This window comes from Anabrus simplex, chromosome 1 (assembly GCF_040414725.1).
Source record: "Anabrus simplex isolate iqAnaSimp1 chromosome 1, ASM4041472v1, whole genome shotgun sequence".
Classification (NCBI taxonomy): Eukaryota; Metazoa; Arthropoda; class Insecta; order Orthoptera; family Tettigoniidae; genus Anabrus; species Anabrus simplex.
In genome coordinates, this window is record NC_090265.1 from 1511737926 (window position 1) to 1511751504 (window position 13579).

Sequence of the window (13579 nt, forward strand, 5' to 3'; positions counted from 1 at the left end):
GTAACTCAACTCTCTGTTTAAGAGAAGATACAAGGCGTTACAGAAATCTCGGAGCAGTTTTCACTGTAGTAATTCGGTCTGAAGTTAGAAAAAGGCATAGGCAGCACGCTGTCCGCAGGAAAAGAGGAAGAAAGGAACTGGTCACCCTACCACAAATAAACCCTGACTTAGGATACCTGATCAGTGGTCTCTCGGCTTAGTTGGAGCAATTGTTAGGTTACCAACGGCGAATGATAGATCTTTGTGGGATCTTTGTATGGAATAAAGCGCTACGGCCACACTACTCTGACATCTACAATGGTATCACCGTTATGTATACAAATTACTGCAACTATGATTGCTACAGCAGTACAAATAGATTTATGACGTATTGAATTATTTCCTTATTTTTGTACTTTATGAAATGGCATTCTTAATGATGTCTTCAATTGAGATATTTGTTTTGTACCGGTACCGATGAGTGTAACATACACTGACTGACAGAGCAAATGCAACACCAAGGAGGAGTGGTTCGAAAGGGATGAAAGTTGGGGAAAAAACAGAGACGCCACGGACGAATAATTGATGTTTATTTCAAACCGATATGCAGGTTACACAATGCGCACGGCATCGACTCTGTAGGATGTAGGACCACCGCGAGCGGCGATGCACGCAGAAACACGTCGAGGTACAGAGTCAATAAGAGTGCGGATGGTGTCCTGAGGGATGGTTCTCCGTTCTCTGTCAACCATTTGCCACAGTTGGTCGTCCGTACGAGGCTGGGGCAGAGTTTGCAAACGGCGTCCAATGAGATCCCACACGTGTTCGATTGGTGAGAGATCCGGAGAGTACGCTGGCCACGGAAGCATCTGTACACCTCGTAGAGCCTGTTGGGAGATGCGAGCAGTGTGTGGGCGGGCATTATCCTGCTGAAACAGAGCATTGGGCAGCCCCTGAAGGTACGGGAGTGCCACCGGCCGCAGCACATGCTGCACGTAGCGGTGGGCATTTAACGTGCCTTGAATACGCACTAGAGGTGACGTGGAATCATACGCAATAGCGCCCCAAACCATGATGCCACGTTGTCTAGCGGTAGGGCGCTCCACAGTTACTGCCGGATTTGACCTTTCTCCACGCCGACGCCACACTCGTCTGCGGTGACTATCACTGACAGAACAGAAGCGTGACTCATCGGAGAACACGACGTTCCGCCATTCCCTCATCCAAATCGCTCTAGCCCGGCACCATGCCAGGCGTGCACGTCTATGCTGTGGAGTCAATGGTAGTCTTCTGAGCGGGCGCCGGGAGTGCAGGCCTCCTTCAACCAATCAACGGGAAATTGTTCTGGTCGATATTGGAACAGCCAGGGTGTCTTGCACATGCTGAAGAATGGCGGTTGACGTGGCGTGCGGGGCTGCCACCGCTTGGCGGCGGATGCGCCGATCCTCGCGTGCTGACGTCACTCGGGCTGCGCCTGGACCCCTCGCACGTGCCACATGTCCCTGCGCCAACCATCTTCGCCACAGGCGCTGCACCGTGGACACATCCCTATGGGTATCGGCTGCGATTTGACGAAGCGACCAGCCTGCCCTTCTCAGTCCGATCACCATACCCCTCGTAAAGTCGTCTGTCTGCTGGAAATGCCTCCGTTGACGGCGGCCTGGCATTCTTAGCTATACACGTGTCCTGTGGCACACGACAACACGTTCTACAATGACTGTCGGCTGAGAAATCACGGTACGAAGTGGGCCATTCGCCAACGCCGTGTCCCATTTATCGCTCGCTACGTGCGCAGCACAGCGGCGCATTTCACACCATGAGCATACCTCAGTGACGTCAGTCTACCCTGCAATTGGCATAAAGTTCTGACCACTCCTTCTTGGTGTTGCATTTGCTCTGTCAGTCAGTGTATTACTATTATGTCTAAAAGAAGCTTTATCAATCTATCAACGGTATAAATATGTTCTTTCTGTGTTCGACGCTACAAACTGTAATTCATTTTGATGAAGAAATAATGACTTGTTTTGTTCATGTCTAGATACAGGCAGATCCTGGTTCCACCATGAAGAAAGACCTTTCTTATGTAGCCAGCTCTCAAAGCGGAGTTAAATGGCCTCAGTACTTGACAGGATTATTCGGTAAGTACATTATTATTATTATTATTATTATTATTATTATTATTATTATTATTATTATTAAAGGTGAGCTTCTACGAACTGTGTGTTAACAAGCAACTTAATTTTGGAATAAAAAGTCTTACAACTGGGGGTCATCCGAAACTTTTTGTAAAAAAAAAAGTGTGACGGAATTGTAACCTATCAACCGTGCAGGCTGTGATTATTTATTTACCATATGGGTAATACATCACACTGGATATAAACACAGTAGTAATACATAATATTTACAGTTTGAAGTATTTACAGGTTCAAGTTATTTACATAGTCAACACACAAAGATGAGAGCAGAAAAAATTCTCGAGGGTTTTCTTGGTAGGCAGTGAGAGCACACTGCTCCACAAAGTGCCGAACTGTTTGCTTCACAGCACCACAACTGCCGAATTAACCTCAAAGTGCCCTACACGTGACCCCTGGGTGGTGCTAAGAAAGCAACAACATTGGCAGCCAGACAATCCTTGGGATCTCCTGGCTTACGACATATCACAATGCCAAGACCTCAGGGAAACCGTACTTATAAGGACCGACAATATAGGAACCTAGGTTGAAATTTTGAAATAATGCAGATCATCATAGAAGCACTAAGCAGATCAAAGTGTCAATTTTTATCAAGACTTTCTCTGGGACCGAGCTCGATAGCTGCAGTCGCTTAAGTGCGGCCAGTATCCAGTATTCTGGAGATAGTAGGTTTGAACCCTACTGTCGGCAGCCCTGAAATTGGTTTACCGTGGTTTCCCCATTTTCACACCAGGCAAATGCTGGGGCTGTACCTTAATTAAGGCCACGGCCGCTTCCTTCCCACTCCTAGCCCTTTCCTGTCCCATCATCGTCACAAGACCTATTTGTGTCGGTGCGACGTAAAACAACTAGGAGAAAAAAAACTTTCTCTGGAAAACAATATTGATGTAATTGCCTTACAGGAAACTCACGTAACCAATGAAAATCTATTGCATACTAGAGGTAAAATACCAGGTTATGAAGTAGGTGCAACATTCCGTCATACATACGGGACTGCAACATATGTACGAAATGCAGGCTGTGATGGACGGACGACCATGACTGAGGCACATACAACATATCAGATGTAAGGCTTTTCAGGCGTTTGCTCTATTAACCAGCGTTTCGTCTTAGGTCTGACACTAGACTCATCAGAGTGGGATGTGTCAGACCCTACCCACTGACGCTGGGTGTATGCAGGTGAGCGTCGTCGTCGTCGTCCATGAGGTCATTTCATTCCTCCCAAAGGGAGGCGGGCCATCAGCTGAACAAAGCAGCTCTTCGGCCATGAGAAGGAAGGAAATGTGACTGAAAGACAGAATTAAGAGAGTATGTATCGTACATACGTAAAAGAGCAGGTGATAGCTGTGGCGCAGGGGGCCGTGAACCGCAAAGGGGGCCCACAGGGCGGATCCACATCACACACACCGGGGCGGACCCCAACTGGATACAGCTTTATTGAGAGAGGAGGCGGTATATCTCGGGCGCGCAATAGCAGAAAAATTACAAGATACATGATAAAGCAGAGTACATTAGACAAGAAAATTGTTACAGATAGTGAGCAGTGGGAGGGTATGGGGTCGGAGGAAATGGAGGGAAAGGAGTATAGTGTTGGGACAACAGGTAGTAAAGGGTGGTAGAAACATTAATGATAGAGGTGGAGAGAAGACGTAAAAGATCCAATATTGGGAGCGGCGAAAGAGGGAACGAGTGTGTAGGAACGGATGGATAGGCAGCCTGCGGAAGGGGGGTGGGTGGCGGAGCAAGGGGCGGACGAGGCGAAGCCTCGGTAGAAGGGGGGTGGACCAAGCGAGGCGGGGAGTGAGAGTGCTCAACACGATGGTGGCGACGACGAAGCCGAACACCGGAGGAAACCAGGTGATGGACATCCGCATCACAGGGCAGGTGGAGACGCACCATGAACGTTGGACCACGATCATTGTAGATACGATACACTCGGCGAGCAGGAACGCCCGCCAGGTGAAGATCTTGCAGGATGTCGTCTTCAGGAATGGCAGGATCAACACCTCTGACGACACAACTCGGCGAGAGAAGAGGACGTTGGGCCGGAGAGGCGGCGGCAGTCTGGTCTTCACGAGGCGTGTCAGTGGCAGTCTGGAAGGAAGAAGAAGACGTCTGGGAACAGGGAACGGGGGTGATGAAAGTGGAGGAGGTCGTTGACATGAGAGGGGAGGAGTGACTAGCTGTGGAAGTGAGTGGGAGGGAGGTCAAGGAGGTATTGACCGTAGTGGTAGGAGTAGTAACTGTAGAAGTAGTCGTACAGGAGGTAGGAAGGTGTGTGCGGGGTGGAGCAAAATGAGAGCCAAGAGGAAAATCAGGGAGGGAGGCCATTTGGTGCAAAAGATGGTCCGGGGTAGGCACCGCCACGTGCGTGACACCGCCGAGAGTGACACCGTTGGCAATAATGCCAGCCGGTGGGCCGGGACAACGGAAGAAGGCCACCACATCCGGAGACGGTTGACCGGAGAAGCCATCTTGAAGACGAAGAACCGCATCGACGAAGGATCCTTGACTGCGGATTTCGTCGCGAATGGCAGTGGGAGAGTAGGAAGTATCCACGCCCTTGATGAGACAGGTATGCATTTTGGGAAAGGCGACAGCCAACGAGGCGTCTGCCAATTTGATTATTCTTGGGCCGGCTGAGACAGCGTCGAGAAGAGGGCCACCCAGCCGCAAAAATAGTAGGGCGTGATGTAGTGCTGGAGTATGCAGGTGAGCTTATCAGAAGCCTATATAAGAGGCGCAGTCTGATAACTGCGTACGGGAGATAAATCGCCACAATGGAATTATTGCCCGCCTAGCAATTCCGAATGGAAAATTCTAAATTCCCATGGAGGGAATTAGATATTTTTCACCAATAGGGCATGTCAAAAACATATCAGATGTAAGGCTTTTCAGGCATTTCTTCTATTAACCAGTGTTTCGTCTTAGGTCTGACACTAGACTCGTCAAAGTGGGATGTGTCAGACCCTACCCACTGACGCTGGGTGTATGCAGGTGAGCTTATTTTTTTTTTTTTTTTTGTTGTTGTGGGCATCGAACTGGAGAGTCCCAGGGCGAAAACTATGCCCTTTTACTCATCTGTTTCCTAGGAATAGCCGATGAGTCGGAAAATCGCAATCGTGCACTGGCGGGGGAGAAAGCGATCTGTCTTGCAGGCTGTGCCTGCAAGTCAGAGGAGAAAACCCCCTCTTCGCTGAGTCATTGTTTTCAGCTAGTTAAATTTGCAGGGTAAACTGAGAAGAAGAAGTAGCATTCTTTAAAAAACGGGGCTTTTCAGGGTGTAATTTCTAGGTATTTAATGAGAGGATTGTGTTCAATTTGGAAAAGGCCGAAATGGTTACTTAAGACCTGTCATACAGGAGCCAAGGGCCGCGATACTTATAACGAGTATTCGGCTTCTTGGTCCGGATGACCTGTTTTAATAACGTGATGCCCTGATCAGTAGACTGGGCTTGGAGAATTCTAACCTTGGTCATCCTAGTTAGCTTGTTAATCTGAGTTCTAATAGTCGGAATACGGACTTCTGTGCGTATCTTCCTATTAGATCTCAGGAGGGGCGCTTTTGTCATCTTTCTTAATATTTTATTTTGGAAAACTTGTAATTTAGAAAGAGGAGTCTTGGGAACATAGCCCCAGGCCTCGCAACCATAGAGCAGTATGGGCCTGACACATGCTAAATAGAGCTTTCTCTTTATGGATATAGAGATGTATCTATTATAAAGCAGAGGCGCCAGGTTTGCCACACGAGCCCATGCTCGTTGCAGGGCCTGTTCTATGTTCCCTCTCCAGATAAGACTTCTGTCCATTGTTAGGCCGAGATACTTAATTTTATTAGACCAGGACAGGGGGGTATCGTGTAAAATAAGATGACCAAGGCTAGGCCTTCGTCGAGAAAAAATAATTGCTTGCGTCTTGCCAGCATTTATTTTAATTCTGTTCCGAAGGCACCACTTCTCGAACAGAGAGATCCAAGATTGCAATATGGTGATGGTATCTCTGTTTCTCCTTTTAGAGGCGTAAACAGCTATATCATCCGCATACTGCTGGATTTCTACTCCCTGCCACTGTGGTAGATCATTCACGTATAGGGCGTAGAGTATGGGGGAGATTTTTCCACCCTGAGGGACTCCAGCTCGTAGCCTCCGAGGGGTGGATTTTTCTCCGTCTACAGTGACATAAAATTTCCTATGTGTTAAATAGGACGTTATAATTTTGACAATGTAATTTGGAATAACATGAAGGTCCAAAAGTTTGGCTATTAAATTTTCGTGCCAGACGGTGTCAAAAGCCTTCTCTACGTCGAAAAATACCGCTGGCACGCTACGCCGTATATTAAATGATCTACAAATATACTGCACGAGGCGCAGCGCCGCTAGAGGGGCGCTGCGCTTCGACCGGAACCCAAATTGCTCCGGTCGCAGTATATTGTGGGCGTTCAGGCACGCATTGAGGCGGTTGAGAATAAGTCTCTCTAGTATCTTAGAGATGTGGGATAATAGGGTTATAGGTCTGTAATTTTGAGGGAACAATCTGTCCTTCCCCGGTTTAGGAAGGACGACCACTCGGCCCGTCTTCCAAACCTTAGGGAAGTATCCCTGTTTAAAACATGCCGAAAAAATGGTTGCCAAAAAGATTACTGCTCTGTAAGGCAGAGATTTAATTTCTTTATTGCTAACCCTATCATCCCCGGGAGACTTTTTCTCATTTAAGTCTTTTATAACCCTGCGGACCTCTGCAGGCGTTACGTCAGATATGTCATTGTCAGGCGTCCATTGTTGTAAAAAAGATGAGACCTTTCTGTGTACCTCTCGGGTCCGTAGTTCGTTTTCGTCGTCGTCATCGTCAGAAAGATCGTGAGGTACACTTTGACTTTCAATTGTGTCAGCGAAGGCCTCAGCTTTATCGTAAGGGGAGAACGCTAATCCGTTGCGGCCATGAATTGCTCGCCTGGGGGGGGAGGGGCGATTCAGAGAACGAGTAACCCGCCAGAACTCGTGATCTGATTCGTTTTCGGTGAGGGTACGGCAGAATTCCTCCCATCTTTCCACCTTTCTTTCCAGTAATCGTTTTCGGACTTCTTGAGCGAGTTCGCGGTATTCCGCTCTGTCCGCTGGGTCCCGAAATCTTTGCCATCTTTTACGATACGCATTTTTAATTTTGATTAAATCCTTAATAATTTCAGGAGTGGAGTCATCTTGGCAGGCTATGCGGCTTCCCATATTAACATTATTATTATTATTAATATGGGAGGAATGACGTATCGTACGCCCGCCATGTTGTGTGGGCGCACGATTGTCATTGTTGCCCCTATCGCTATTAGTTGAATTTCGAGCAGCTTTCAGGATGTATTTACGGGCGTTTTGCATCTTATTAGTAAGGTGCTCCACGGCCCGGTCAATATCATCCCGGCTGTTAATTTCAAAAGGTTGAAGATTTTTATTAACATGCCAAGTGAACTTGTTATAGTCCAAAGATGAGTTTAACAATGGAAAAGATGGCTCAGATAACCTAACCCAAGAAAGATGAAAAAGAATGGGGTCATGGTCTGAATTTAATTCCCTAGGTACTGTAAAATTTATTGGTTGATTATAAAATTTTGTCACTGCCACGTCTATGACATCAGGACGCGAACCATTGCTGGGATAAATAGTAGGTTCCGTAGGGGCAAAAACTCCGATGTCATTTTCCCTCATATATTTATGTAGCGTTCTTCCCTTAGGATTAGTCACTCGTGAGTTCCAATCTGGATGCTTGGCATTTAAGTCACCAATGATGAAAGAGGAGACTCTGGACGGGTTGTTTAATAATAAATCTAGTTCCGCTGTATGTAGCGGAGTCTTGGGAGGAGAATAGGCCGCAAAAATACGATAGTGATAATTTCCATGTCTAATCTCGATACCGAGAGACTCAATAGCACCATGAGGAAGGGGGTCTAACAGGTTGTGTGTAAGTTTAGACTTAACCAGCACCGCCACGCCCCCGTGCTCATCGTGAAGTCTGTCTTTACGATAGACAGTAAAGTTTTTAATTTTGAAGGGCATATTAGGTTTTAGCCAAGTCTCCCCTAACAGCATTATATCAATATTGTGGTCAGAAATAAAAGCTTCAAGCTCATATTTCTCACCAACAACACTCTGACAGTTCCAAGCACAGATTGTTAAGTCCATGTCAGAACAGAATGAGCCTTAAAATTAGGGCTCTGAGAAATACTGCATAGCAGCATTTATCAGTACCATAATTTTGTCCATTGTTGTCGGACATGATCTTATTTTGGTCGCAGTGTCTTTTATTATCGGTATCAGCTTGGGGAAATTTACCTGCCTACAGAGGTCCACGATATCCTTCAGTCCGGAGAGGTCGGACGTGAGGGATGCCGCCGCTTGAGGGGCAGGGTTCGCTGTCGGCGCGCCAAGTGCGGCGGGGGCGGGGGTGGGGGCGGGGGTGGGGGCGGCGCCTCCTGACGCTTGAGCGAAAGAGAAGCTGGGGTCAACTACTCTTGAGGGAGGGAGGGTCCTGATTTTCTTAGTTTTTGAGACCTCCCTGGCCGCTTTTTGCTCCATAATGGAGACATAAACAGAACAGCCTCTGAAGGAGGCTGGGTGGCTTCCTCCACAATTAACGCACCTGGCTGGGGCATTGTCCTGAAGAGGACACGCCGCAGCCATGTGGTTTTCGCCGCACTTGACGCATCTCAGCATCATTTTGCAATAGTTGGCCGTGTGGCCCCACCTCTGGCATTTATAGCACTGAGATGGGCCCTCACGGCCCCTGAATGCCTCAATTTTGACCTTCGACCCGCACAGGTATTGCACGGAGTAGATGGTCTTGGAGTACTCGGTGTTGGGAAGGGTAAGGCTCATTACATTGAGGGGGATTTCTTTTTTGGTCGTGGCGTCACGACGGGTGTACTGATGGAGGTCTTGGGGTTCGTACCCCATCCCCATGAGCTCCTCCCGAGCCCAGTCTACTCCTACTGTAGAAATAATATTTCTAATAATCACTTTGAGGAGCCTATTGCCGGGGAGCTGGTGGGTGTAAAAGCTGGCGTTTGACTCCTCAAAATACTGTTTTATGAGGTTATAATCCTCTACATTTTGAGCATGATATTTCAGGGCATCACGCGTGTTGATTACCCTGATGTCGCCAGTGCACTTAGATTTTAGGAATTTGTAATGGCGCTGATAATCGCTCTTATCAGCCACCACGATGGGGGGGATTGCAATTTTCTTTCTTGGGGCGCTCTCCATCTCGACGTCCGCAACACCAGGGGACGCAGAGCTGGTTCCAGGTTGCGCCTCTGGGGACGGAGGTGGGGCCACATCTTGGGACTGAGTCGCAGTCGTGTTACTGATTGTAGACTGCGACTGAGCAACCTGGGTAGCTGGCATAAACAGCGGTTGAGATGGAGGAGGGAGGGGGGGAAACTCGCCACTAGAAGGGAGGGATGCTAGTGCGCTAAAACGGTTTTCCGTGGTAACCGGATTTAGCGCTACTCTAGCCGCCTTTCGGAGGCGCATTCTAGGGGCAGTTTTCCTTCTATTTCTAATTAGAGTATTCCATGCCGGGATCGAAGCCAGTTTGGTAACATTACCAGTGTTAACTAGCTCGGAAATTAAATTTGGGTCTATTTCGTTGATATTTGGAAGCACAGTAATAGAACTAGCATTCGAACAAGGCCCAGAAGAACACTGAGGGGTTTCAATTGCGCATTCAGGGGTGTCCCCGCCTCCCGGCGGGGCGCAAGCCATTGCCATCACACACAAGCACTAAGACAGGATTTCACCCAGACACAAGACAAAAAACCAACAAAAAACAACAAGCATGCACTAAACAGCACCGATCACAACAACACTAAGGGCACTATCGCCGCACACCGGGAAAGGATAGCAAAACCCACTACCAGGATGGAAGGATCCCGCTCACTCACAACAATGCAAATTTCACAACAATGCACACAGAGAGATAAGGGAGCCCAGCATCAACACGTCTGTCCTCGCTGCATTCAAGATAAGGAGTGGTGAGCTTATCAGAAGCCTAGGCTATATAAGAGGCACAGTCTGATAACTGCGTACGGGAGATATATCTCCACAATGGAATTATTGCCCGCCTAGCAATTCCGAATGGAAAATTCTAAATTCCCATGGAGGGAATTAGATATTTTTCACCAATAGGGCATGTCAAAAACATATCAGATGTAAGGCTTTTCAGGCGTTTGCTCTATTAACCAGCGTTTCGTCTTAGGTCTGACACTAGACTCGTCAAAGTGAGATGTGTCAGATCCTACCCACTGACGCTGGGTGTATGCAGGTGAGCTTAACTTAACTTAAACAAGTTATTTCATTCCTCTCCTCAAGCAAGGAGGGGCGGGCCATCAGCTCTACTAAGGAGCTCTTAGGCCGTAGAGGGAAAATTTAAGAGTGAGAAACTTAAAACTAGGGGGTGTGTGTCGTACACACCGGAAAAGGAGAAGAGTTAAGGAATCCGGCGCAAGGGCACCATCACAACAAGCCGGGACCCAGGGCGAAGCCCCCCAAAGAATCCCGCGCAGGCAAACCCCCGCGAACACAAGAGGGAAAGGAGAGGAGAATTTTATTAAGAGTAACGTATCTCGGGCACGCATTAGAGAAAGAGATTATTACAGTGAATATGTACAATAGTATTTACATAGAGTGTGGAGGGACTGGTAGGGTGGTGGGGGGGAAGGTATAGGGAGAAGGACACGGGTAGGATAGGAGAAGGAGATAATAGAGGTTAGTGGTGATGTTAGTGATGGAAGTGGCAAGGAGACGGAGAATTTCCAGGATAGAGAGAGGCGGGAGGCTGGAAGGAGGCGGCGGTTGGGTGGGTGGCGGTGGAGGGAGAGAGCGAGAAAGGGTGGGGTGGGGTGGAGAGCGGACGGTGCGGGGAGGGGAACGAGAAGGGTCCATACGATAGGTTCGCCGGTGAACATGAACGCCATCAGTAAGCAGGCGGTGGACGTCTTCATGGGAAGGAAGCTGAAGGCGAACCATATACGTCGGGCCTTGAGCGTTGAGGATGCGAAAAACTCGCCGTGCCGGAACGCCTGCCAGGTGAAGATCGTTCAAAAGGTCGTGTTCAGCAATAGCAGGGTCAACGCCACGAAGAACACAACTGAATGATGTAGGTTGTTGAGCAGCCGCGGGATCGCCAGACTCAGGTGGAGAGACCGGCTGAGCAGTTGTGGCGGTATCCATGAGCTCCGTAGGGGGCAGGGTGGGACTGTGAACGGTCGTAGAGAGGGAGGAGGGGGGGGGGGTAGACATGATTGGAGAAGGATGACTGAAGGTGAGAGTGGCAGTGGAAGAAGACGGGGAGAGATGAACAGAAGTAGTGACAATGGTAGTGGTGGAGGTAGTAGAAAGAGGAGGTGAGAAAGGAGGGACGGAAGGAGGAGTGGGGGGAGCCGTGACATCGAGAGGGAAGTCAGGATCGGAGGCCAGTTGTCGCAAAATATGGTCAGGAGTAGGAAGAGCTTGATACCCGCGATGAAAGAGCAGGAGGTCACCACGAAGGACGGCATAATATGCCAGTTGCGGGTCGCGATAAAAGACCACAACATCCGGTGATGGCTGGCCAGAGGAAGCATCCTGAAGACGTAGAACCACTCGAACATCGACCCCGGAGTTACACATTGGCTGAACGGTCAGCGTACTGGCCTTCGGTTCAGAGGGTCCCGGGTTCGATTCCCGGCCGGGTCGGGGATTGGTTAATTCCAATGGCACGGGGGCTGGGTGTATGTGCTATCTTCATCATCATTTCATCCTCATCACGACGCGCAGGTCACCTACGTGTGTCGAATAGAAAGACCTGCACCTGGCGAACCGAACTTGTCTTCGGACACTCCCGGCACTAAAAGCCATACGCCATTTCATTTCCCGGAGTTACAAAGTCATTGACGAATTGCTTCAGGAGAATATGCGGTGTACACGTTCTTGACGAGACAGGAAGAAGCCATAGTGGGGAGGCGACAGCCAACAAGGCGTCTGCCCAATTGTGCTTGTTGTGGGCCGGTTGAGAAGGCGAAGAGGTGAGCGCCACCCAACCGAAAAAATACGTGGACAGGCGTAGCACGAGATGTGTATGTGAGTGATGATGCAGGTGAGCTTATCAGAAGCCTATATAAGAGGCACAGTCTGATAACTGCGTACGGGAGATAAATCTCCACAATGGAATTATTGCCCGCCTAGCAATTCCGAATGGAAAATTCTAAATTCCCGTGGAGGGAATGAGATATTTTTCACCAATAGAGTATGTCAAAAACATATCAGATGTAAGGCTTTTCAGGCGTTTGCTCTATTAACCAGCGTTAATATAAGACACATTTCTGATCATTTGATTTTCCCATAGGGAAATTTGACTTTTTTTTTAGTATCTAGATATTGGTCGTTGGCCGGCTTTGCCCTCCTGTCAGTCCATCGATCAGTGCCTTCTTTAAGTCTTCAGACATAAGTTCCTCCGTCTTCTGTACATGGCTTCAGATAGCTTTCGATTATACGACTAAATTCATCCCGTCATTGCATTTATTTTCTGAGACGAACTGTCTCTGGTATTTCCCACAATCTTCGGATCATTTCAACTTTATTGTCTAGATCTTCTTAGTCTGTCTGGCATTAATCATACGGAACATTTTCCCGTAGAACAGCAATATTTTATGTTTTATTAACGATTTTATATCGGTTCTATCCTTCTGTGTAATGCTTCTTCCGATCTCAGTCTCACCCGGCCAACACACCTGATGCCTAAAATATTTAGCAATATAGTGTGTTCTCTCCGTACTAGTTGGCCTGCTTGGCTCTGTCTACAAAAAATGTTCGGAGCATATAATCCTTCTTCTTATTATTATTGTACAGTGAGGAAAGTCAAATCAAATTTTAACTTAGCTAATTAACTGAGTGTGCTGCTAAAATGATCTTTACATCGCTCTGTTTTACCCGCCTTTTATTTACGGGAATATGAGGTGAATGGAATTCATATATCTTAACATAACCTGGGTATGACAGATGGGAACAATGGTTGCAGAGCATTGGTAATGGTGAGATATGACAAAAAGTGGGACTAAGCACGCCGGAAAGACTATGTGTATGGACCGAATTCTGTGGCGGGCTCATATGAGGAAGATTGGATAAGGGTGGCTTACTAGATCTACATCATTTTTTTTTCAAGTCTCCAAATCTCTGCTTCCCCCATACTTCAAACTTCCGACATCTACCTCTCTTTCTCTAAGCCTCCACGGTCTGTCGCTGATTCTCTTACTCGCCATGCGTGGATCCATAGCTAACTAGTGTTAGCGTCTTTTTCAACATGATATTTCAACCTAGGTAGGACACCATCATCACAGGCGCTCAAGTCGCTTATGCTCGTCAAATAGAACGACATGCACCAGG

The 13579-nt window shown here is 47.9% G+C and overlaps 1 protein-coding gene across 1 annotated transcript in view; it reads left to right on the top strand.

Moving 5' to 3' along the window:
* LOC136879804 (uncharacterized) overlaps positions 1-13579 on the top strand; it is a 111394-nt gene that overhangs the window by 40383 nt on the left and 57432 nt on the right. The window contains exon 2 of the mRNA XM_067153258.2: positions 2018-2117. Within this exon, the coding sequence (XP_067009359.2) occupies positions 2018-2117 (100 nt within the window). The remainder of the gene's footprint in view (positions 1-2017; positions 2118-13579) is intronic.